The sequence below is a fragment of the Ursus americanus genome, unplaced genomic scaffold (genome assembly GCF_024610735.1).
Source record: "Ursus americanus isolate L20-20 unplaced genomic scaffold, mUrsAme1.1.p SCAF_68, whole genome shotgun sequence".
Classification (NCBI taxonomy): domain Eukaryota; kingdom Metazoa; phylum Chordata; class Mammalia; order Carnivora; family Ursidae; genus Ursus; species Ursus americanus.
Genome location: NW_028273650.1, coordinates 825520 through 852453, shown reverse-complemented (window position 1 = coordinate 852453; position 26934 = coordinate 825520). Strand labels below are relative to the sequence as shown.

The following is a 26934-nucleotide window of genomic DNA, read 5'->3' as shown; positions in this document are numbered from 1 at the left end:
AGCACTGAGGATGATATTTGCCATGGGTTTTTCATATGTGGCTTTTATGATGCTGAGGCATGTTCCCTCTATCCCTACACAGCAGAGAGTTTTTATCAAGAAAAGATTTTGTATTTTCTTAAATGCTTTTTCTGCATCAATTGAGAGGATCGTATGGTTCTTGACCTTTCTTTTATTAATGTGGTGTATCACATTGATTGATTTGCAGATGTTGAACCATCCTTGCAGCCCAGGAACAAATCCTAAATGGTCACGGTGAATTATCCTTTTAATGTACTGTTGGATCCTATTAGCTAGTATCTTGGTGAGAATTTTTGCATCGATGTTCATCAGGAATATTGGTCTGTAATTCTCCTTTTTGGTGGGGTCTTTGGTTTGGGGATCAAGGTAGTGCTGGCCTCATAGAAAGAGTTTGGAAGTTTTCCTTCCATTTCTATTTTTTGAAACAGCTTCAGGAGAATAAGTTATTAATGCTTCTTTATATGTTTGGTTTCCGCTGGTAGGCCATCTGGTCCTGGACTCTTGTTTGTTGGGAGATTCTTAATTACTGCTTCAATTTCTTTGCTGATTATGGGTTTGTTCAGGTTTTCTATTTCTTCCTGTTTCAGTTTTGGTAGTTTATATGTTTCTGGGAATGCATCCATTTCTTCCAGATTGCCAAGTTTGTTGGCACATAATTGCTCATAATATGTTCTTATAATTGTTTGTATTTCTTCAGTGTTGGTTGTGATCTCTCCTCTTTCGTTTGTGATTTTGAGTCCTTTCTCTTTTCTTTTGGATAAGTCTGGCTAGGGTTTATCAACCTTATTCTTTCAAAGAATGAGCTCCTAGTTTTGTTGATCTGTTCTACTGTTCTTTTGATTTCTATATCATTGATTTCTGTTCTAATCTTTGTTATTTCTCTTCTCCTGCTGGCGTTAGGCTTTATTTGCTGGGTTTTTTCCCCATCTCCTTTAGGAGTAAGGTTAGGATGTGTATTTGAGAATTTTCTTGTTTCTTGAGAAAGATCGGTATTGCTATATACTTCCCTCTTAGGACTGCCTTTGCTGCATTCCAAGGGTTCTGAACTGTCGTGTTTTCATTTTCATTTGCTTCCATTTTTTTTTTAATTCTTTAATTTTCTGCTTGGCGCCTTCATTCTTCAGTAAGATGTTCTTTAAGCTGGGGCGCCTGGGTGGCACAGCGGTTAAGCGTCTGCCTTCGGCTCAGGGCGTGATCCCGGCATTATGGGATCGAGCCCCACATCAGGCTCCTCCGCTATGAGCCTGCTTCTTCCTCTCCCACTCCCCCTGGTTGTGTTCCCTCTCTCGCTGGCTGTCTCTGTCTCTGTCAAATAAATAAATAAAATCTTAAAAAAAAAAAAAAAGATGTTCTTTAAGCTCCATGTATTTGTGGTCTTCCAAATTTTTTCTTATGGTTGACTTTAAGTTTTACAGCATTGTGGGGGCGCCTGGGTGGCACAGCTGTTAAGCGTCTGCCTTCGGCTCAGGACGTGATCCCGGCGTTATGGGATCGAGCCCCACATCAGGCTCCTCCACTATGAGCCTGCTTCTTCCTCTCCCACTCCCCCTGCTTGTGTTCCCTCTCTCGCTGGCTGTCTCTGTCTCTGTCGAATAAATAAATAAAATCTTAAGAAAAAAGAAAAAAAAAGTTTTACATTATTGTGGTCTGAAAACATGTAGGGAACCATCCCAGTCTTTTGGTACCTGTTGAGACTTGATTTGTGACCCAGTATGTGATCTATTCTGGAGAATGTTCCATGTGCACTTGAGAAGAATGTGCATTCTGCTCCTTTAGGATGAAGTGCTCTGAATATATCTCTAAAGTCCATCTGGTCCAGTGTGTCATCCAAAGCCCTTGTTTTTTGATGCAAAGAGTGAGATCTTGTTGATTGTTGATCTTCTGCTTAGATCATCTGTCTATTGCTCTTTGCAAATTGAAGGGTAAGAAATCAGAGAAAGACAAACCTTATGAGACTCTTGACTCTGGGAAACAACCTGAGGGTTGCAGAAGGGGAGTTGGGTGGGCGGATGGGGTAACTGGGTGATGGGCATTAAGGAGGGCACGTGATGTACTGAGCACTGGGTATTATATTCAAATGATGAATCACTAAACTTCACCTCTGAAACATATACTATACATTAATTTAAAAAAAAAAGCAGGTAGATAGAGCAATGGAACAGAAGAGAGAGCCCCCAAATAAATTCACACATACATGGATAAATGATCTTTGATGAGGGTGCCAAGAGTACACAATGAGGAAAGGATAGTCTCTTTAACAATCAACAGAATGAAAAGGCAGTCTATAGAATGGGAGAATCCAATTGCAAACCTTGTATCAGAAAAGAGACTAGGGGCCCTGGGTGGCTCAGCTGATTAAGCATCCAACTCTTGATTTCAGCTTAGGGCATGATCTCAGGGTTATGAGTTCAAGCCCTGCTTTGGGCTCCATACTCATTTTGGATTCTGCTTGAGATTCTCTACCTTGTCCTATGCCCCACCTACTACTTGCTCACTCTCTCTCTAAAAAATAAAATCTTTAAAAAATAAAGAAGAGGCTAATATCCAAAATATATAAGAAACTGCTACTAATCATTAAAATAAAAGTGTTTAATCCAGGGGCGCCTGAATAACTCAGTTGGTTAAGCATCTGCTTTCTGCTCAGGTGATGATCCCGGAGTCTTGGAATCAAGTCCCACATCAGGCTCCCTGCTCAGCAGAGTCTGCTTCTCCCTCTGACCCTCCCTTCTCTTGTGCTTTCTCTCTCTCTCTCTCAAAATAAATGAATCTTTTAAGAAAGTGTTTAACCCAACATAAAAATGGGCTAAATATTTCAATAGACATTTTTCCAATGAAGAAATACAAATGGCTGACAGACATATGAAAAGCAGCTCAGCATCATTAATCATCAGAGAAATCCAAATCAAAGGACAATATCATGTCACCTGTTAGGATGGTTTATATATATGTTGGTAAGAAAATGGAAATTTGAACATTCATATACTGTTAGTGAGAATGTAAAATGGTACAGCCATTATGGAAAACAGTACTGAGTTTCCTCAGATAATTGCAAATAGAACCACCATATGATCCAGTAATCACATATCTAGGGATACATCCAAAGGAAATGAAATCAGTAGATGACCCTAGTATTTGTTATGATAGTCCCCAACTCCTCTGTCGTGTTGAATTCAGAGGAAAAAATTTTATCTTCCATCACTATTATGTTAACTATAAACTGTAAGTGTCCTTCATCAAGTTGACAAAGTCTTTCTTAATTCTTATTTTGCTGAGAGTTTTTAAAATCTTGAATGTATGTTGAATTGTCCTAAATGCTTTTTCTGTATCTGCTGAAATGATCAAGATTCTTCTTCTTCAGTCCATTGACTTGGGAATTACTGTATCAGTTTCCCATTGCTGTAACCAATTACCACAAATGTATTGCCTTCAAACCTCATAAATATAGTGTCTTACACTTCTGCAGGTCAGAGTCTCATATGGGCCTCACTGGACTAAAATAAATACGTCTGTAGGGTGTTCCTTTTTGGAAGCGCTGGGAGAGAATCTGGTTCCTGGCTTTTTCTAGCTTCTAGAGGTTGTCTACACTCCCTGCTTAGTTGCCCCTTCCACCTCTAATGCCAGCAATAGCTGACTGACTTCCCCACATCCTAGTGGACTCTTCTGCTGCACTTCCACTTTTCATGACCTTGTGACCACTTGGATAATCCAGGATCATCTCCTGATTTTAATGTGAGCTGATTGGCAACCTAATTCCATCTGCAACTTTAATTCCCCTTCCCCATGTAAGGCAACATGCGGGCAGATTCCAAGGATTAGAACATGGACATTTGTGGGGGGCATCATTCTGCTAGAGATGGTACCCAGGGCTGAGTGTCAAGGAGCAGGGACATATATGAATGCAGGAGCCCATCTCCCCATGGTGCCTAGGGAGAGAATAAGAGGGACTTAGGGTTGCCCCTTTCTGGAATCTCAGGGAGCAGAGCTCTTGAGCATCTATACACGACCTGTGCCTCTCTCATTGTGCTCCTCACTTTCTGCACAGATGAGAGCTGAACTTTTCTGGGTGGAAGATTTGTGGGGGGCCCCTCATTCAGCTCTGGTCCACTCCCTCATTCACCCAACTCACTGTTCTACTTGTCCCTCCCCCGTGCCAGGGTCTGTGGTCCAGGTGGGGTTGACTCAGCCACCCTCAGTGTCCAAGGGCCAAGGAGAGATGGCCACCAGCACGTGCACTAGGGGAGCAGCTCAGCTTCAGCAACACCTGGGCTTTGTTGCCAAACTCCTGACCCCCAGATTTGCAATTGCCTCTCAGAAGAGATTCCTGGGCTCCAGGTCAGGCAGCCAGGCTTCTTGATCTCTGGGCTTCAGCCTGGAAAAGAGGCTGATTATTACTGCTTAGTGTGGGACAGCAGCTTGATGCCTACATTGTCCTCAAGGCCCACAGGGAAGTGAGATAAAAACCTGTTGGCTGTCTGTACCTTCTCACTGTCCAGAGTTATTGCTGTCATTTTGTGGCCAAGTGGCTGCTGCTGAGTTCTGGAGTAGTGTAATGGGGGCCGTCCTTTCTCCTCTGGTTCTCTGATACTGTGTGGTTGATGCACCCCCATTTCTAAGATCCTGGGTATGGTTTGCTGACCCAGCTGTCCACAATTTCTGGAGCTTTTGGTCAGATCACTCAGTCCTGCACTGGAAGTATTGGTGTGGATTATTATGTTAGTGACTGGAACCAGCTTTGCTCTGGGAAAAAAATGCAGAGTCCCTCTTCTTCCCTTGAAAGTTCTGCTTCCCTCCAATTTCCTGATACTATATGTGTACACCCAAACAACAGACCCAATCAACCCTTGGGTCCAGTATCAGGCAGAGGTTAACTGGCGTGTGCCAAAGAGGGCTGGGTGGTCCCTCCCATTCCTCAGAGTGGAGCACCCACAAGATGTGCTTAGCTCTCTCTCCCTGTCCTTGAGGCCTTCCCTATTTTGTCCCCCAATCAGGAATGATGGAGAGAGAGCAACACAGGACGAGGTGAAGGGGATCCCCCTGACTGCCACAGTGGAGAGTGGGTTGGTCTTGGGTGATCTGTCATGGTCTTTGGTCCTTCTGCTGTTCTTTTATTTTTTTTTAAAGATTTTATTTATTTATTTGACAGAGAGATAGGCAGCGAGAGAGGGAACACAAGCAGGGGGAGTGGGAGAGGAAGAAGCAGGCTCCCAGCAGAGGAGCCCGATGTGGGACTCGATTCCGGAACGCCGGGATCACGCCCTGAGCCGAAGGCAGACGCTTAACGACTGCGCTACCCAGGGGCCCCTTCTGCTGTTCTGAATCTGGAACAAGTTCTCTCTGAGGTTGGCTTCCCTCTGGATCCCCCTCTACAGTGATCTACAATGGAGGAAGAAGCTGTGGAGGTCACTTCACTGAGTGCAAGGCTGTGGAAGAGGCTGCAGTCTTAAGAGGAGGCTCCTGGGCAGTGAAGAGACCCCCCTCTGGGAGGAGGGGATAGTGGACAGGTGGATGGGCATGCAACTCTCTCTCCAAGGTCCCCTTCTGTATGTACATCTGGCCCTAACACAGCAGGAGGAGTTGTGGGCCTGCCTTGCCACAAACCCCTGGGGTACATCAGCTGTGGGAGGCCATCAAGGGGAGGGGAAGGATCTGCATGACTTCCCTGTCCTCCCTTTGAGTGGGGCAAGTAGGTAAAATCGACTTTGGGCCCCGCAGGAAGCAGAACTCGAAGGGTCTTTCCATCACAGCCCCGTCCTCTTTCCTCCCCACTCCTCTCACTCTCTGCTCAGGTGATTTGTTGACACTGGATCAGGGGAGGCCCTGCCACTTCCTTCTTATAGACATCATATGACCTCAGACTCACCATCCCTGTGTCTCTTTCCATTTCAGGGCCCTGGGCACAGTCTACACCGTCTCGGGAATCTCAGTGTCGGGGGCTCCTGGACAGAGAGGTGCTGTGTCTCGCACTGGGCTCGCAGTGCGTCATTGGACTTTGGCACAGGATGAATGCTGTCCTCAAAACTGTGACCCTCTGAAGCCCCCGCACTTAGCTTCCTCTGGTATTCTGGTGATGCATGCTGCTTCAGTTAGTTGTGAAAAGTCCTATTCAACGGAAAACTGAGTATATTTAGAATGATATGTTCATTGAATAGATCGATGTAAGAAGTGACCTCTAAGGATTCATGTGTGAGTTCTTTTCTCTAGGAAATTGTCTTGATGACTCATCCCATGTCTTCCGTGACTGTAGGATTAACCATGCTTTTTTGCCTCAATTTGGACAAGTCACTTAACTCCTTTGCAGGTAGGCTGCATGCAGAGGTGACCAAACTTATTTTACAAGTTTGGACTAAATGAACAAATGCATTGACTGCTTAGGACATGTGGAAGACCCCTGAGGGTGGGTCTTTGGAAAAACCCTGAGAGACCGTGGTCAACCTGGCCGGGAGGGCAGTGACACCACAGTGCTACTATGTATCCTACATCCTCTAGACTCCAGGAGAGACATCCAGCTGTAGCCACCCATGTTTTACGAAAAAGTGGCAGGGAAAAAGACAAAATGTCAGACACAAAAGAAAGAACTGAGAAAATAATGCCCATAACATAGGTTGACTGGGGTTGACTGTGACAATGGAGAGAGACAGCTGTGACAAGACAAGGATCTCAGAGCTGCAGAGAGGCGCATGCCTCTCTGAGTGATCATGCTTTGCTCAGAGGACATGACCCAGTAATGTGAGACTAGGCTGTCAGTAGGCCACCAACCAACATTTAGTGAAGGGTAGCATGACAGATACATCCCAAGATCTTACATGAATACAACTTCTCTCTCTCCTCACAAATGCCCCCTTGAGGAATGACTGTTAGTCCTGTTTTCGACATGAGGAGACGTCTCCTAGAAATGTTTTTTGATCCTGCTGTGTGTCATGTGGTGTGAATGGCAGAGCGAGGCATGGTGCAGACCATGCAGATTCAGATCCTGCACCCTCCCCACTGCAACGTGTTGTCCTCACTGCACTGTCTCTGGAGAATCTCTGTCCCGTTCACCAGGTGCAAGGAGGTAAGTGCAGGATTACTGGTAAGAACTTCACATTCTCTCCCTCCATGGATCCTAATTATTCTTGGGAAGATATACATAAAATAACCACACAATAAAAAGGTCAACTAATAGGAGATCCCTGAAAAAGATGACCTGGGCACAGCTCTAGTCAGAGAGATTTTGGGAGGTTCTCTGGAAGAGGGGCTGACTGAACCCCTATCTGAGGAATGCATTCGGGTAACTTGGGGTGCAGCCTGGGTAGTGGCTGGAGTGGGCAGTGGAGGAGGAGGTGATGCCTGCAGAAAGAACATCATATGGATGGAATCAGGAGGCGATGAGGAAAGTTTGAGGACGAGGCGATGGGAGGTCAATGTGACTGGAGCTGTTTCGCAGTCAACAGACAACTCGTAACCAACCAAGCAAACCGCATGCTGCCTAGACACAGCTCAGTGCGGTCAACTCAAAGCCACAGTAATGCTGTCGTGAGGCTCAGACTTCCACTGTGACATGAGGCCCAGCGAGAAGCCGAGTCCTTCCCAACCCGTCTGCTGCACACACGTCAGTGTGATGTACGTGTCTGGAGTGGTCTCCAGGCAAACAGGATGATGAAAATCAGCTACTTCCTCTTGACTGCTCTAGCGAGGCCTTGGGCAATTTGGAGCAATTTTACATGTATTTTTTTTATTTTTTTTAAAAGATTTTATTTATTTGACAGAGAGAGAGACAGCGAGAGAGGGAACACAAGCAGGAGGAGTGGGAGAGGAAGAAGCAGGCCTCCCGCCAAGCAGGGAGCCCGATGCGGGGCTCGATCCCAGGCCCCTGGGATAATGACCTGAGCCGAAGGCAGACGCTTAACGACTGAGCCCCCCCGGTGCCTGTACATATATTTTAAAGATACAGTGTGGATTTAGAATGATAGGCAGCTTTACACCATATCTTGGAATCTCTGTATATCTTCATGTTTTCTTTCTATATAGTTCAAGCCTTATCAAGATAAGTAAAATATACATGGCCAAAGATAATTGATTTTATTCCCAAATAACTTTCTCTATGACTGTGAAGATGAATTAAGTAAATTTACAAGTTCAAGAAATCATACATATATTAAATATCCAAACTCTACCATTACAAAATTGTGCATATGATAAGCTTTAGTTTTTTTTTAAGTTGGAGGAAGAATATAACAACAAAGCCCTGTTTAATGACCTAAATTCAACCTGAGGATCTGGTTGGTCACTATTATCCAGAGGTGCCACGTCATATTATTCAGTATACGATTTTAAGAAAATTCTTTTATTTTTTTTAAATTTAATTCCTTTTAAAGTGACGCTCTATTTTGAAGTTGAATTTCATGTCTGTGACCTAACAGTGTGCACACAACTGCATGAGGAGTCTCTCTGAGACACAGTTTACGTTGAACTGTGATTCCTGCAAACACCTGAGGATAATCAGTCATGGACTGTGGCTTGAGGATATTCAAAAGAGTATGATGTGGTGAGTGACTTTAGTGCAAATGGCAGCTTAAAGACCTCCAAAAATTCTCTCCTCAAAAAAAAATCAATGAGGAAACTGGCAAAAATTGCCACCAACATCTTAAGAACTCTGGAAATAAACTCAAACTTGCAGCAGTAGAGGGAATGTTGATACTGGTGGAAGAGGGAGGAAAAAAAAACAGGTGAGTCTCAGTCAGAACCATGAGTTTTGTGCTGTTTTAACATGGCCTAGTCCCATCCCCTGCCCTGTGGCTGCAGAGTAGTTCAGAAAACTAAAGCCCATGTTCACAGTGAAAGACAGCAATGCGGCAGCCACTGGAGAGAACAGAATGGGTCCGGAGCTCCCTCAAAACCTCATTTCTAGAGAATTACCACTAATGGGTCTGAGGGATGTCTGCAAGACCCTACTTGTTCGACTGTTTGTGTTTAATCTCACTTGGAGCTTGCCCAGAACAAAAAGCCTTTTCCCAGCATAATTGTCAAAAAAGAAATTATAGGCAGTTGCTTAACTTGTGGTTGGTTGGTTAAAGTGATAGATATTAGTTGGAGCAAACAATAGAGTAATAGAAAGCTTACAAGGACCACCAAAAAATGAGATTTCCATGAGGGGATTTGAAAAGTTCTGACTTATTCTTACGAATCTAGAACACTGTAAGCATACCCAGGAGAGACCCTAGAAGGCCCTTAGCTCTCCCCCTGCCTGACCTGGATGTTCTGCACAAGCAACAATGAAGGTTTTCAGCTACCAGCTGAATTTTGAAGATACGATTCAACATGCTCACGAAGCCCTTCGACAAAGACTGAATGACTTAGTTCTAGGCTGTTCGTGAGATCTCTCTCCGGCCAATAGCTGACCGCCATAGAGCTGAGCAGGGACTACAGTGGTCACACGTGACAAAGAATACAGACTTTGGAGAATTAGTTCATTAAAGTCACTAATGAGAAAGCAATGACAAAAAATAGCAAAGCCAACAAATCCTAGGGAAGAGTGAGAATCCGATTTCTAGAGTTGTCATATGATATTATTTTAAATAACCAATTTACAGTCCCCCTCCCCAGTAACAAGATACCTGCAGGGAAACCAGAAGTCTGACTGTGCAGAAAAAAGTTGGCATACCAGGGCCAAGTGTGCTTTCCTATGACAGGCCTGCTTGTCAGACTGACCCTGTCTGAAGTCTGGGAACTTGGAATCAAGAGGGTCCCCACCATTCTCTGGTAAGTGTGGCTTGCTGTGCCTAGACTGTTGGTGCAAACCCTGCGGTTTATGCAGAACATATCTTTGCTGATAGAACTCTGAAATTCAGGTATGTGCTAGGCAGAGGGTGCCTAAATGACCAGTTCCCACTAAAAACCTCTGAGTACAAAGTCTCTAATGAGCTTTCCTGGAAGATGTTTCACACTTTATTGCTGGAGGAATGAAGTGTACCTTTGTGATGCCACTGGAGCAGTTCTCTTGAAAGCTTGTGGCTGGTTTTCTCTGAACCTCCCATGCACCTTTCCCTTTGCTTATTTTGCTTAGTGTGCTTTCACTGTAATAAATCATAACTATCAGGATGGCTATATACTGAGTTCAGTTAGTCTTTCTAGAGGGACGGATGTTGGAGGTGCTCTTGGGCTGTCCCCCACACATAAGCTGATATACAAGGAGAAAAAAGCAATGAATACACACTGTCCCTAAGCAAAGTCCAGACACTGGACTTACGAGACAGATACTTTGTATCAGCTCTTTTAAGTATATGTAAAGAATTAAGGGAAATGATATTTAAAGAACTAAAACATAGTATGAGACTTATATCTCTCCAAGTAGAGAATAACAATAAAAAAGATGTGAATTATAAAAGAGAAACAGATATTCTGGAGTTGAAAAGTATAGTAACAACTGAAAATGTCACTAAAGGGGCTTGTATTCACTTCCTAGGACCATTGTAAGAAATTACTACACTTTACATGGGCTAAAACAATAGAAATTTACTCTTTCACACATCTGAAGGCTGGAAATCTGAAGTCAAGCTATAACTTAGGCTCTGCTTCCTATTGAAAGAGCTAGAGAACTATCTTTCCTTGCCCCTTGCTATCTTTTGGTAGTTTCTGGAAATTCATGGCTTTCCTTGGATTGCATCTGCATCACTCTAAACCCTGCCTCTGTCATCACATGGTGGCTTTCTCCCCTCTGTGTCTGTGTGTCCAAACCTCCCTGCTCTTATAAGGACAGCAGCCATTCAATCAGGGCACACTCTAATCCAGTGTAACCTTATCTTGATTATATCTGCAAAGACCTTATTTCCAAATAAGGATACTTTCACAGGTACTGTGGGGTACAACTTTAATGTATAATTTGGGGAGACACAAAGCCACAACAAAGCTGAACAACAGATTTGAGCAGGAAAAAGACAAAAATTTGAAGATAGATTAATAGAGATCCAGTCTGATGAACAGTGAGTTAAAAAATATGGATGGGAGAAAAAAATAGCAGAGCCTCGCGGACCTGTATAATACAATAAGCATGCCAACATATGCACAAAGAAAAGTCCCCAGAAAAATAAAAGACAGGGAATGAAATATAAAATAAGTAAAAGATAAAATAAATAAAAGAGAGGGACAGTGAAGATATGTGAAGTAACAATAGCCAAAATCTCACCAAATTTCATGAGAAACATTAATAAAAATATTCAAGAAGTTCAAAAAAGTCCAAGCAGGATAAACCCACCTCATAATAAAATTGTTCAAGGCCAAAGACAAAGAGAAAATCATGAAAGCAACTAATCATTTACAAAGGCTCCTCAATTTTATGGCTAATTTTCATCAGAAACCAGAGGCCAGAAGGCAGTGGGATGACATGAAAAGTGCCAAAAGACAGAAACTGTCAACCAAGAGCTCTGTATCTAGCAGATGTCTTTCAGTAATAAAGGAGACATTGAGACATTCCCAGATAACATTTGAGAGAACCCACTGCTTTCACAAGGCCTACAAAGAAATACTAAGGGCCCTTCAAGCTGAAATGAAAAGACAACAGAGTAACTTAAATCTACATGAAGAAATAAAGAGTTGCATAGGTTAATATACAAGAAAGTGTAAATATATAAGTATGTATATGTTGGCTAATGAATTTAAATAAAAAATATAAAAGTATGTAAGATGTGTATAATTGTAAACAATGTATTATTTTCTCCTGATTTAAAAGGCACCACCTGAAGTCAATATTATAAACATGCTGACGAGCACACAGTGTATAAAGATATAATTTGTATGACCATGGCAATAAGGGGAGGGTGTGCATTGAATCTACATGGAGGTAGTTTCTATATGCCATGGAAATTAATCTGGTATTAATCCAATTAGAATGTTATAATTTAAGGTGTTAATTATAATCTGAGGGAAGCTACTAAGAACATAACCCAGAATATATAGCAAAAGAAGCACCATGGAAATGTATTCGGTACGCTAGAACATAACATAAAAAACCGGTAATGGAGGACTATTAGAAAAGAGATGACATATACAGCCAAAAAACCAAACCAAAACAAAAAACAGATACCAATGCTAGCTGATTAGTAATTAAATATTCATGGATTATATACTCCAATTCAGAGGCAGATATTGGCAGAATGGATTTAAAAAAACCCTATAATCTCTATTTGCTGCCTATGAGGGAGTCACGCTTTAAGTCTAAGACAGAGAGGTTGAAAATAAAAGGAAAATAAATGCTAAGCAAGTAGTAACCAAAAGAGAACGAGACTGGCTTTGATAATATAAGACAAACTTTTATGACATTTTTCTTCTAGAAAAAAAAAGGACATTTTATAATGACAAAAGGGCCCATCCTTCAAGATTATGAACGTTTTACAAGAGAACTCCAAAATACATAAAACTGACAAAAATGAAGAGAAACAGACCCCTCAACAATAACAATTGGAGACTTCAATATTCAACTTCCAATAATGAAAAGTCATTTCTTGTGATGCTCACAGGGTGGGAGGAGTAGGGGCTGAGATCCATATTTCATGGTGCAGGTACTGAAATTTAGAGATTAAGTGACTTTCTCAGAGTTGCAGCTCAACTGCAACTGAATGATGGTTCTGAGTCAGGGGATACAGACGGTTCCCTGGACATAGAGATCCCTGATCACCTGAATACGAGATCAGGTCCTGGACACCTGAATTGAGCCCTTTCCTCACTCCCTTGCTCATATCCTCTTGCCCCAAGGTTTCTGCAGGCAGACACCTGGTATGTCAAGGAGGTGCCTGCACCAAGAGGATGGCTCAAATCCTGACCCAACTCCTGGCTCTGTGTTTCAATCCCTGACTCAAAATACATTGTCTTTCCTCCAAATGAAGAACAACCCCTGATGGAGTGGGGGGATCTGAGCATGTCTCCATCTCCCCTCACTTGCCCCCAGCACTTGATTCTATCTGCTGCCTTTCAGTGAGACTCCCTGGTGGTCAGGTGATCACCCTGAATGACCAGTAGTCTGCTTGCCTACCAACTGGCTCAGAACCCAGGACATTCTAAACCAACTGCCCACGTGACAGTTGCCCAAAGAACTAGCTTCGTCTTCAACTGACCAAACTTGGATGATGAGCAGTTCATTAACTAGGAGAGGGGTCTGCCAGGCTGGACTTTTGTGGCTTAGTGGATGAAATCTACACAGCTCCAGTGTCTCCCTGACTATCTGACCCACCCTCAGAGCAGCCACTACGGAAGGCATGGCTGAGAGCAGGAAGTAGCCACACTGGCCCTTGAGTATGCACCTTCCCTGCTCACTCCTTCCTTTCCAACATCCAGTGTCTTTTGTACAAACCACAGTCCTTCTTCTTGAATCTAATTACTGATTTTACTCCCATGCCACCTTCAATGGAGTAGTTAGTGGGGGTGATATTTGTGGCCCTACCATGTTGTTTGGTCAGATGCCCATTTCAATGTGGCTGAACCACTGTGGGCACAGCCAGCAGAACAGTGGACAGCCAGCAGATCTTCTTAAACACAAATAGTTATATTGTGAATCCCGTGTTTGAATCCCTTATGATCTTTCGCTTTTTATAACCTGAGCCACAATCCTAGAAAACATACTGAAAATAGAACTGTTGATATGCAGCTGAGAGAAGACCCTGGGAGCACATTCATTCATTCCTATGCTGCACTTCTGTTCTATGAGCAAAGAGGGGTATTATGATCTGTGATGGGGCTGTGATTTTATGAGGATGAGACAATGTAGAAAGGCAGCACAGCACAGGGACGGAGAGAGAGAGAGAGAGAGCATGAGAGCTGGTGTCTGGTGGCTGGTATCAACTCATGCTAGAAGACACATGTACCTGGGAAAGTTACTTAACCCCTTTGTCCCTGGTTCCCTGTTCTGCGGCATGAGGCCTATTTACTAGTATTCCCTTACGAAGCTTAATATAAGACAGTCCAGACAGCGCCTGGAGAAAATGACCGGTGCTGCGTAAGTGCTGTGTAAGTGTTCCAGCATTAACTGTCTGCAAGAATAAGCAAGGAATACAGGAGTGGCTGCCTCCGGAGAGGAAACTCGAATGGATACAGGGCAGGGGAGGGTGCAAGGTGACATTTCAGCCCTCACATGGGCATGATGCTTTACAGCTCATAGAGAGTATCTGTCATCATTTCCTGTCATCCCCCATCATCCTCATGGGTTATGCAGGGTAGGTGCTGTGACCCCTGTTTTGTGATTCATGGCTCTAAATTGTAGAGATTTTAAATGACGCCTGGAGTCACAAGGCTGATGACAGATCTGAGATAGGAAAGTAGTTGTTTCCTTGGGGACAGAGATCCCTGAACAACCCCTACCGCCTCCCCTGAGTCCTCCAGATCATGTGCTGGACTTCTGAACCAAGGGCTACCCTCCCTCCATTCCCCAAATTTTCCTGCCCCAAAGTTGCTGTCAGGACATAGAAGGTGCTGGAGCCAAGAGAAGGGCACATGCCTCCACCCAAACGTTTCAATCTCTGACCCAAAAGCTATGATATTTTCCTGAAAGGAAGTCCCTTAACAGGTCAGGGGGAAAATCCCTCCTCCTCCCACGTCATCACACATCAGCTGCCTCAAGGCAGACCGACGGTGTGACCAGTGCGCTGCTTGACTCCTATGTGGCCCAGAGCCCAGGATTTTCCAAGCCAACTTGCACATATAACTCCTCTCTAATGAATCAGCTTGGCCTTCAAGAACCAACCCTGGATGAACCACTAGCTAATGAGGAAAGTGACCTGATGGACTGGTGCTTTGCTGGTTTAATAGATGAAGCTGACATGTCCTCCACTGTCTTCTGACCACTGATCTGAGCAATAGTCTGAGCAGGCAGAGCCTACACTCTGAGTGTGCACTTCCCGCTCCCCAAACTCTGAAGGCTCTGTAGACTCCTCACCCTTCTCTAGACCTTGCAGTTGCAGGGAGAGAGTTTCTTCCCTCTGCCACCAAATGTTCATTCCACCAACCCAATGGCATTGTCCCTTCTCACCACTGTCCCAGGCAGCACCCAAACACCCAGTAATCCTGTTCACATCAACCAATGGAAATCACTCCATGAAATCCCAGTTTCATTCCTTTATAAAAACTCTGTGGATTTATAGACCGCTGATGTTTGGTTTTGGATCTTGACATCTACGTTCAGAAGAGTTAACCTGTGATTTCCCTTTACTGTGATGTCTATTGCTAGGTGGCATCCAAATTCTCCTGATCTGATGAAAGCAGTGTAGGTGTGTTCCCTCTGCATATGTTCTCTGGAAGAGGATGTCGGAGAGTGGCATCACTTCTAAAACACTTTGTAGAAATCAGAGGAAACGATCTGTGCCTGAGTTTGTTTTGTAGAAAAAAATAGTTTTACATTTGTTTTTTAATTGATGTTTACTTTACATATTGTAAAGTCCACGACTCTTAAATGTCTAGCTTTATGGTTTCCTGTAATATAAATGCATCTGTTGCCAACACCAATTTGACACACAGAGCATCTCCAGGACCCTGGCAGCCTCCTATAGAAGGACTTAAGAATAATATCTAACTTATTAGGTTACATGAATAAAATCATCTACTCCATGTATAGTCTAGGCTCAACGATTACACATAATTAGCTCAGAAAGAGTGTGGCAGCGTCCTTGGAAGGTAGTTATGTTGCCTGTATGTACTATTACCACCACCCTGTCTCCGCTTTTGTGGCCGCATGCATCAGCGGTCACCCCAGTGTTTGGTTGGTTTTCCTGCAGTGCCAACAAGGAAGTTAGGGAAGCAACGGAGAACATGTGCACTCGTTTGCTTTACCATTTTCATCCCAAGCGCCCTGCACTCACATTTCCTCTTCCTGTTCTTCTTTGCCCCAATTTGCTTTGTCTTTTCCTTCTTTTGAGTCCATTACAAAAAATTTGTTCACAGCTGAAAGGAAGACAAGAATCAGGCATAACCAGAGCCACCCAGGGCAGGTAACCATTAAGTGGAGGATGCTGAGAGCAGATCCAGAATTCCCGGGGCCCCTCCAGCAGGGACCCTTCCGACTCCCAGCCCAGCTCCTGGCTGGGGCCATTCAGGGCTGCGCAGCAGGAGTCCGTGGTACAGACCCAGCGTAAGGGGCCAGAGCAACACTAAGAATGTGAATGAGGTAGGCTGCAGGAGGTTTTATAGACATTGATCCAAGGACCTTAAGTGCCTGTATGAGACCACATACTACAGGATGAGAATTATAAAGAGGGAATGGGGGAAGAGCTACAAAGAGGAGCTTATAGATAGCAAAAACAAAGTGAAAAGAGATGAAAGAGGAAATAAATTGCATGCACAGTTTTGCTCCCTGCATGTAATCCTGTGCATGGATAATTGTAGGAGTGGGGAGGAGGAGCCTTGGGAAAGGACGGGGACAGTCAGGGTTGGGGTGAGAACTTGGACCCACTGCTCCTGGCAGGATAAAGGCCGACCTGGGGATGACTCTGTCTTCCCCTCTGCAATGAGGGAATGGGTCTCTGTGATCTGCAACATATTTTTCCAGCCTTCAAATTTCATAACTGTGGCCATGAATGAACTCCTGTCATCTTGTCCTTACAAGAAGGCAGTCACTATCTGCATGCATTTCTGTGTGTGATGTTGCCTTCCTCAGTACTCATGACTCAGTACTCCCCTTCCACTTCTCTCCACTATTTAGTGTTCATCGTCCTTCTCCGTGTCAGCCTCTACCAGCCATGTTATTTTAAAATATGGGGACACCGGAGGAATGATCATGGGTGTACTGCCACCCTCCCTCATCAATCAATTGATCAATTAACCAATCCATCCAAACCCAGGCGGCACCTGTAATGGGACTGGGGTTTTGTTGGGCCCTATGGGACAGAATGGCAATGAGTTCCACATACTACCTGTCCTGTGCCTGGGGTAATTGCAGTTACTTGAAGATCGTTCTCAAAAAATCCCATAGGTTTCCTAGCCCCCTTGAGAGCATGAACATGAAATCAGAAGTAAGCTAACTTGTCTAAATTCCCTTAGTCTATAAGTGGGGCAACTTATAGACTTATAGACAAGGGGCTCTACAGCTGATGTGATCACATAAACACACACTACCTGCCACAGTTTGCCCTGAACCTTGGAAGGACTGGGAGGGTGGGCTTTGGGCAGGCCTGGGGTAGGCATGACCAAGGTGTGGGGGACAGGGCCAATGTGTGGCTGAGGCAGTGGGTTCTGAGAGGAGCACTGACTCCCTGCCCTGCTGCCCAGAGAGAGGTCGTGTCCTGTGGCCAATGCCAGGTGACCAGGTCAGCAGGGCTGTAAAAGCTGGTGTGTGAAATGGGCCCAGCAGCTCCTCATACAGTCCTCTAGAATCCCTGCCGGCCATGGAGGGTCTGAAGGGCAGCTGCACATGGGCCTCTTTCAGATGGAAGCACATTCACAGTTCAGACTTGGGTGAGGTATGGAGGCTGGGATGAGCTAAAGGACATTGGAGCATATGCATAATTCCAGAGGAAAGGTTCTTCAACTCACCTAGCTATGGAAGTGGCCTTTAAGGAGGAGCAAACAGGACAGGAACATAATGTTACTAGTCCTGTACGTTAAAAGGGAGAGAGTTGACCTCTCATCTACCTCCTGGCTCATGCTAGAACTTTGTATCCAGATTCAAGTGTCTGTTGGGTCGCACCAGATTACATCCATCAAGGTTAATAACAAGAAAGATACCAAAATCCCAAGAGGTGCTAATGAAACAGAACCTAAGCTTTGACATCTGGCAGTGGGAAAGAGAAGGAAGTACAGGTTTCAGGGGAAAGAATTTTTTTTTTTTTTAAAGATTTTATTTATTTATTCGACAGAGATAGAGACAGCCAGCGAGAGAGGGAACACAAGCAGGGGGAGTGGGAGAGGAAGAAGCAGGCTCATAGCGGAGCAGCCTGATGTGGGGCTCGATCCCATAACGCCGGGATCACGCCCTGAGCCGAAGGCAGACGCTTAACCGCTGTGCCACCCAGGCGCCCCCATGGGAAAGAATTTTTAAATAGGAAAGCAAAAATGATTGCAAACACAGCACACCTGATGCCTATGGACTCCATTCCTCTTACTAATATGTCATTAAAATATGAAATGAACAAATTAGACTTGTACATATATTTCCCTACCCCTTCTGCTTTCCTATCCACCTTCCTCAGTCTCCAGAGCAGCAGGTGCAACCCAACTGTACCCGGAACCCTCTTGCATTGCTTCCTACCTGAGTGTTGTTCCCTACCTGGAGAGTCATCCTCCTCACTACTGGAATCTTGAATGCTCTCCACAAGAAAATCTATAGACACCCAAATATGATATATAGAAACACATCAATTAGAGGGGCTCACCCTTTCCTCCTCCTCTAGTTGAGGCTGTGTGGGTCATACGGCATCAACCTGATATTTCCTGTGGGTTCTCAGAAGTTCTCTATACTTGGTGGAGTCAGAGCCCTTCAACAAGAATTGATCACAGTTACAAACCTTCGAATGAGACAGAGATGCTGAATGAATCAGCTTTCACACTTTCAGTTCTACAGGCACATTGCAGCTCTTACCTCCAAACTTACCACCTGAGATTCAAATTAGTATGGGCATGTTTGAAATGTGGCTAGTGTGAGTGAGCAATGTGGTGTTATTTTAATTCGCTGAATGTTGGTGTAAAATTAATTATAAGCAGACACATGTGGCTAGAGGCTAGCACCCTGGAGAGCACAGTTCTAGAATCCAAAGATGAAAAAGAGGTCACTTGCCCTCCGCTGGTTGTTTCTTGGTTGTAGTTTGCTGGCCTGATCTGATCATTCATGTATAGGCATTTCTGGGCTCGTGCACACATGACAGGCACAACTTAAGATTCTGGGACACTAAACAGGAAGGTCAACCACCAGGTCCTAGAGGAAGTGACCTACAGAAATCCCAATGTCACTGCATAGAAACAAACAAACAAACCCTAAAATATATATGGAACCACAAAGGACCCCTAATAACCAAAACAATCTTGAGAATGAAGAACAAAGATGGAGTCCCCACACTTCCTGACTTTAAAGCATATTACAAAGCTACGGTAATCCAACAGAATGGTACTAGCATAAAAACAGGCCGACAGACCAGTGGAACAGAGAGCCTCCAAATAAACTCACACGTACATAGATAAATGATCTGTGACAAGGGTGCCAAGATTGCACAATGGGGAAAGTAAAGGAGGCACGGAGTGAACACTGACACTCCCTAACCCAGCTGTTTAGGAGATTTGCAACAAGGGTGATGGGCACCAAGCTAAAAGCCAAGTTTTACTTTAAATTCCTATTTGCCACTGTACCTTGGGTATGGACTTACAGGATTTGAGCATTTCTCATGGTATGGTGATGTCATAAATTACATTAAATTATCTTCCTGATTCTTAACTGCTCTGGGCCATGTACAAGCAATGACCTCAGCTATGACAGCTGTTGGCCTGCACTGTCCTACATGGGGCCTCTTAGCTCTCAGAATCAGTGGACTGACCAGGAGCATGTGGACTTTCTATGTGAGTTTCACTCTAATGACTATGCCAGAGCTGGCTGTTAAATCCATCTATAGTTGTTCTGGGTTATGTGACCATTGAGGCCACCTTATAATGTGGTCAGTGTTTGGGACATGTGTACACTTCAGTACTTTGGGAGTGTACACGGATGGTGAAACCCCCCTGCTCTGTGACTAACGATCCCGTAGCTGAGTGATAAGTGCAGATCAGTAGCACAGAGCATCAGCAACGGGGATACAGGCCTAGGTCCACACTTTGACTTTCCTCCTTAGGAGGTCAAGACCTGGGACAGTCTTTTCTGCTCTATCTCCATCTGAGGAAGGGAACATTCAACAAACTTCCAGGCACAGTTGTGGTGATGGAGGAATTCGGGATTGTATGTGAAGTGTTCAGTGGTGAGGAGATTATTTTGCAAAGTTGACACTTGCATTGTTCTGTGTAAGTGGGAAATACCTCCTGAGGAAACACACACATACTCAATACACTCACATTTACATTGACACCACATAGACACCCCTTAGCCCTCACACATAAACCTCACAACCTAAATGACCTAGTTGTTCTGGGGCCTGTAGAACATGGTCATAGTTCTTTACTGGACAGTTGGTTTCTCCCACTACACACTCAACCTTCATTCCTAGCAAGAACCCAGAATCAGGGTGGCTCTCCAGACCAAAGCAGACAAGAAAGCCCCACCTTTTTCATCACGTAGATTATTTCTCAATGAGTGATTATAAAAAAATGGAATGCTTTTATTTCCTGCTGAATTCATCTGCAATTAAAAAAATGCAAAACACTATGAGGATGGCATCACCCTAAACACTGTTGGTACAAGTCTTTTGTTCTCTTTAAGAAACCTGATGGGAACCAGTGGTTGAGTCAGGGGCCCCAAAACAAAGAAATGAAGCAAGGTTTCTATTTCGAACGAAGTCAAGCTTACCTGGGGGAGAGATGGGACCCCTTTCTCTGCCTTGTCACTGGAAAGGTCCTCCAATGGGCAGGACACTGATGGTGCTGCTCAGAAATTACTCAGGGAGCTCTGATTGATGTGGACATGGGACAAGAGGGTATGGATGTGATTAAGAGGAAGGTGAGCTGCTGATGTTCCATCCTCCTTGGTGTATGAATGAAGGCAAAAGAGAGGAGCAGGAAGGGAGTGAAAAACAGAGCTTTTGGCTTTCTAGCTAAGTGGAATCTAATTTATGTGAAATAATCCATCTAAACAGGGCAAACACTCAAAGATACAGACATAATGAAGAGAAGGGCCATATGCACCCCAATGTTCATAGCAGAACTGTCCACAATAGCTAAATCGTGGAAGGAGCCGAGATGCCCTTCAACAGATTAAGAAGATGTGGTCCATATATACACTGGAATATTACTCAGTTATCAAAAAGAATGATTTCTCAACATTTGCTGCAACATGGACGGCACTGGAGGAGATAATGCTAAGTGAAATAAGTCAAGCAGAGAAAGACAATTATCATATGATTTCTCTCATCTATGGAACATAAGAACTAGGAAGATCGGCAGAAGAAAGGGATAAAGAAAGGGGGTAAACAGAAGGGGAATGAACCATGAGAGACTGTGGACTCTGAGAAACAAACTGAGGGCCTCAGAGGGGAGGGGGGTGGGGGATTGGGATAGGCTGGTGATGGGTAGTAAGGAGGGCACGTATTGCATGGTGCACTGGGTATTATACGCAACTAATGAGTCATCAGACTTTACATCAGAAACCAGGGATGTACTGTATGGTGACTAACATAATAAAAAAAAAACATTAAAAAAAGTATTTATTGATAAGACTGTATTTATTGCCATTTGATTACTCTGGTCATCTCTTTGGTGACATTTCCTTGATGAAACCCCCTGAATCCTCCCCTCTCATTCATCATCTTTCAAAGCTCCTGACAGGAAAAGTTCATACACCCCATGACATAACCTAAGCACAAGACTGTTGAAAAGAGCAGAGCTATCTCAGGGTCTCCAGGATCTAAGGAGTCAACCTCAGTTAGCAATTTCGGACAAGCCAGTGTAAGCGTGTGAACTGAGACCGAATGTGTAAACTGGTGAATGTTTGAGACCATGAACTTCAGAACAACATGGACTTAAAATCACCTTGACCTGCAAGGAGAGAGGGGTTTTTCTGGTCAAGGATATGGACAATTATCCTGTCACAAGAGAACCAGTCCCTGATCCATCAGGTCCGAGCCAGGGAAAAGTGGCTACCATGTATCTGACCAAGAGGCGGGGGCCTTGAGGGAATTTCTGCCTTAAAAAGAACTGCGTAAGGAAATGCAGGAATGCTGAAAATCCTAGCTCATAGGTCAGCATAGATGTGAATAAACCAGGCTTAGCTGTGGCCTTAAAGTACACCTCCCGTCTTTTTCCCATACACAAAACAAGCAGGAATAGGAATCCAGAGATCATTGACAAGGATCCCAGAAGGATTCCAGTCTCAGTAAATGGTGAACCTGGAGCCCCTAGAGGGAGACTGAGGATGGCAAGTCCTGCCTGCCCTCAGACTATTTGCAAATTACCTTCCTCTGGCTTTGTCCCTTCCACATGCAGGATTTGATCTCTTTACATGTTTTTCCCCACTTAGTGCTGGTGCAATTCCAGAGATTGAACTAGAAAACTACAAGTTCTCGATACTGAGTCAAAACAAAAACAAAACAAGAACACCACGTCAACAAAGGAAGCAGGAAATAGTCCACCTTCCTTTATAGTGGAAAAAAGCGGCTCCTGTCCTGGGCAGGAAGCAGTTCTGGGGAGTGTGACTCTTAAAGACTCCCACTTTCAGTGGTTGTTGCTATTTCTGTGGAAGTACCTTCAACCTCTAAATCTCAGGAGTTCTGAGGGGCTGCCTTTGCTGTTTGCCCAAATTTATTGTACTGAAATGGACCCGTGCTCTGAGTAAAGGGGATTTGGGGGTACCCTCCAGTGGCTAGGGAGGAGGACTGGCTCTTCTCCTTCCTCCCACATACAATAGCTGATGACGCTTTAAGATTCCTTAGTTCAGGAATGAATATGAGAGTCTGTATCTTTTACGTTACTGTAGGAAGTAAAAGAACAAACCACACTCTCGGGCTCTAAAAGAAAAAAGGGCTTTAATATAATAATATTTGAATTTACCACTTACTATTTAAGAGAATAAATATTGCCCCCCGTCAAATAACTAAATAGATGGGAAGGGATGTGGAGCACATGGGGCGGATGCACCGCAAATCCCCAGCTGCTGAGGAATCCCTGCAGGGCCACTGGACACTTGCTCAGCCCTGAGGTTGACTGCAGCCAGTTCTTCTCCTTCTTGAGTGCTGCTGACCAGCTAGGACCGGGGCTCCAGATGGCAGGACAGGGTGTAGCTAAGGACAGAGGGACACCTGTGAGTTGCCCAGGAGCTTCCATTCAAGAGTCCCTGCCAGTGTTTGCCCACAGCTGGAGTCTGGCGCCCCGGCAACAAGGCCTGAGGCTGCCCAGGGAAGGAGGATCCCAGGAGTGGCCAGCAGAAAGAGTCCGCCCCGAACCTCACCGACCCAGCTCCTGATGGGCCTCACCTCTCAGCCTTGCTGAGCGGCTCCATAGCCTGGAACCAGGCCCAAAAAGGATCCTCGGGCTCTAGGGTGTAATTCTCGGCAGCCACCTGGAGCAGCATGATGTCCGTCATGACTTGGTATTCCTGAGCAGAGAGAGAAGCACAGGATGTATAGGGAGCCTGCCGGGGGGGGGGGGGGGGGCTGGAAGCTGCAGGGCCTGGTGAGGGTTGAGCAGTGGGAGAGGAGAACTGTCCCAGGTCCTGGCACACATGACCACCCTCCTTCCTGCAAATTCATCCAATCCCAACCTGTTCTCAGAGGTGAGTATAAATAGCCCTTCCTACGGGAAGCTATCCTTGATGCCATTCCTCTATCCCCACTTACTAACTAGATGGGTCTTCCACTTCTTTATTATCAAACTATCCCAGTAAACGTGAGACGGAGGGGATGGAGCCAAGCAATGTTCTTCCCAGGGACATCACTGAGGCCTACTCCCTACCCTTTCCTACAGGAAGTGACACACAACCTTATTCTTTTTCTGGTGGTTGATCTCACATCTTTGGAAAGCAGAGAGCCAAAGTCCATCAGAAGGAGCCCCCTGGTTATTACTAGCACCTTACACCCACACCTTCTAATGCTGCGCTAAGGCCAAGACACATTCGTGGGCTCTGCAAACACTGATAATGGGACTGGGATCTAGGCCAGGCTCTGGGGTCCAGAGAAAGGAGGACATGGGACAGATGGACTGGCTACAGGTCGGGACCCTGCAGCACCACCCTCTCGGAAGACAGTAGGGGAGGCCAAAGCCTCAGGCAGGAAGGGGCTGCTGCGGCTACTGAGGTGCTTGCTGACGTGGAGGGTCCTGACTTCATTCTCCCCCCACGGGCAAACTCACCGGGGGAGGCTGAGGTCCACTCAGACAGACCTCATGCAGCTTTGCCTTCAGGAAGCTCTGCTGCTTCACCAGTCTTGGGCACCTGGAGCTGTGTCCTAAGTGCAGCGTCCCTTCACTTATCACTGAGATGGGCAAGAGACCCCAGCTCACAAGGGCAACTGTGAGGCTGTCATGAGGGGAGGTTTGCCAAGTACTGAGAGCTCAGGGCTCAGTATAGGGGCGCTCTGCTCCCAAACCTCCGGATTCTGGCCCCTCCTCCACAATCCTCAGGCTCACCCACCTCCAGATAGTCCTCCATGGCGGTATCTAACATTACTAGCTCGGTGAGGAAAGTGCCAAGGAAAGGCACGACACCCTGTGTCATGAGGGGGAGGGTTGGGATGAGTCCCTGCTCTCTGGTGCCCACAGGGACCCTCCCCTGAAAATGCTGCAGCCGCCTTGCCCACCCCAGTTTCCCACATGGAGCAGCCTAGGACCCTTAGCAGTCTCCCCTCAATTCCCTTTCCCCTCACCCTCCAAGAACATCATACTCTTCCTAATCACCTCCAGGGCCTGCTTTTAGAAAATCACAGGGTATATAGTCCTGGGCTCCTCCCCATACCGAAACCCATTCTGGATCCAGCTTTCTAGACCCTCCTGCTGGTCACTTTGAAACAAGAATCTTAGAAGCAACAAGAAGTGGAGTTGGAGTTGGAAGTCCCACCTGTACTGATTTGGAGGCTTCCAGCCCTCAGGGAGAAGCCCCTCTCCTCTGACTTTGGAGGCCCTGGGCCTCAGGCACACTCACCTTCTTCTGCAGCCTCTTCTTCTGGGCTCTCCGGAGGGCCATCACCAGGGTGGCAGATTTATTAGATGGTTGCTCCTGTAGGGCCAAGGACAAGATCCTTGAGACCATAATACCCTCAGTCCACTTGCCCCCACCATCTTTTAATTCAGACCCTAGACATCTGACTTAAGTCAGCTGATAACTGATAAACATTATCCTTAAGCATGCCATGAGTGATTCTAGAAAAATCTCAGCTCCAACATTCACTCTATGTGTGACCCTGAACTTGAAGCCTGGCCTCCCTGAGCCTGTTTTCTCATCAGGAAAAGTGAGAATTCTACCTACCTCCCATCGTCCCCTGAGGACTCAGTATCGTATTACTATCATTATTGTTGTGGCCCTCAACCCATCCCAACCCCTTCACTGAGCAGAGCCCTGTCCTCTGGGCTTTCAAGGTTTGTACAGGTGTCCATCTGGACTAGCTGTTGACACAGAGAGACAGGGTGTCTAGGCTAGGGAATCTGGTTGAGCAGCACCTGGTTGTTCCACCCCCAACGGAATCTTCACCCCAGCCTGTCACCACATTCATGCCAAAGGCTTCCCCTCTCCAAGGAATGCTTCAGGCCATTCCCTATTTCATCCATGCAGGACCCTGTTCCCTCACACCCTTCTTCTCTTTCCAGGCCTGCACCTTCCATGCTACCTTGATGACTAGTTTCCTGCTCTGTGGGTTGTCTTCAGTGCCCAGCTTTTTAAAGTTTTGAAAGCACTTCCTGAATAGAGGGAAAGGAGGCAGGACGATTGGAGGAATAATGTGGCAGGGTTGAGTGCAAGTCCCTTTTATTTGAGAACCCCAAAGTGTCAAACTGGCTGGATAACAGTTTTCTCTGGGATCCTCTGAGCACTAAGGTCTTTGTAGGACATGGGAGAGAGCTCTGATGTAGGTCATCCTATGACTCCATTCCCATATTAATTGAGCAGCTCTGTTTTGGTCAATTTTGGTTTCAATTGGGCAGAGTTTAGTGGTTGTAAACACATGAAAATATTTATTCAGCTCAGCCTTGTGGGGGAACATTTAGGAAAACTGATTTCTAAAGCAGGAGACATGGTGGCCTATTCTCCAGGGAGGCTGAGAGACCCGCCTGCCAGCCCAGGTCCTGTAGTCAGGGATTGCTGCTTCCCAGGAGGTCCAAGCTGGCTGAGGGGGAAGAGGACAGGCCTCTGGGAGATCCCTCATCCATCCTGGTCCATCCATGCAGAGAGACCGTCTCACCTGGAAACGTTCTCCCATGTCTTCTTGAGGTGGTATATTGAGACAGTCTGCAGAGCCGAGACGATGGCATTCAGGGAGTAGTAGTTCTGCAGGATTTGACAGGCCTGGGGAGGGAAGAGAATGAGCTGTCACGTGGGTAGTGGAGGCTGATTTTCTCTAGAGCTTCAGTCACCCTCAGTTTAAATCACTCCTCCTGGATGAAGCAGATGTCCAGGGACCTGCCGAAGGGCACACGTGAGGCCCAGAGAGTCCCACTGCTGGGAGAGAAAGGATTTTACCTCACTCCAAGGAAGAAGCCAAGTAGGAACTGAGCATCCCAACATTGGGCCATGCAAGTCACAGTCAGCCTCTGGAAGGAAGAGCCTAGGGACTGCACAGTCCCTAGGGCAAAGACCAGGGCCTTCCACCCTGAGACCTGATCAAGGGAAGAGCAGTGCCCGAGACTCAGGAGAGCACCTCGGCTGGGCTTCCCGTTGCATACCTTGGCCACCTTGATCCAGTGCTCCACCACCATGGCCCTGTCCCGGGCTGTCATGCTTGGGTTGCCAAGGCAGGTGGTGATGACACACTTGGCCACACCGTTGAACTGGGTGACAGTGGCCCGGACTGTGGGTGCCAGGTGCTCACTGCCAGGCTTATTGCGCTTGGACCAGACGGAGCCCAGGCACTGATGGGGCAGCAGCTTCTTGAACAGCTCCTAGAGAACAGGGGGAGGTTTGTTCACCCAGCTATTTCACATGGGAGACTAGTGTCCTAGATAGGGGTCACAGGTCAGAGCTAGAGCTCAGAAAGCTGAGAATGTGGCCTGAGCCTGGTTGGAGTCCCTGGATTTCACTCTATTCTTTTTCACTGAGGGGCCCAGGACAGGATGGCCCAGGAGCAAATAGAGACGAGGGAAGGAAGGAGGGCATTTGCATCCTGATCATCCTCACGAACTCCAAGCTCC

At 45.7% G+C, this 26934-nt stretch overlaps 1 protein-coding gene across 1 annotated transcript in view; it reads right to left on the bottom strand.

Moving 5' to 3' along the window:
- Positions 1 to 1332: 1332 nt before the first annotated feature.
- The window catches only part of LOC123786485 (uncharacterized), a 67991-nt gene continuing 42389 nt past the window's right edge, over positions 1333 to 26934 (bottom strand). The window contains exons 4-7 of the mRNA XM_087860550.1: positions 25989 to 26092; positions 24737 to 24811; positions 23076 to 23197; positions 1333 to 22883 (exon numbers count right to left, since the gene is read on the bottom strand). Of these exons, the coding sequence (XP_087716676.1) occupies positions 22847 to 22883; positions 23076 to 23197; positions 24737 to 24811; positions 25989 to 26092 (338 nt within the window). The 3' untranslated portion in view covers positions 1333 to 22846. The remainder of the gene's footprint in view (positions 22884 to 23075; positions 23198 to 24736; positions 24812 to 25988; positions 26093 to 26934) is intronic.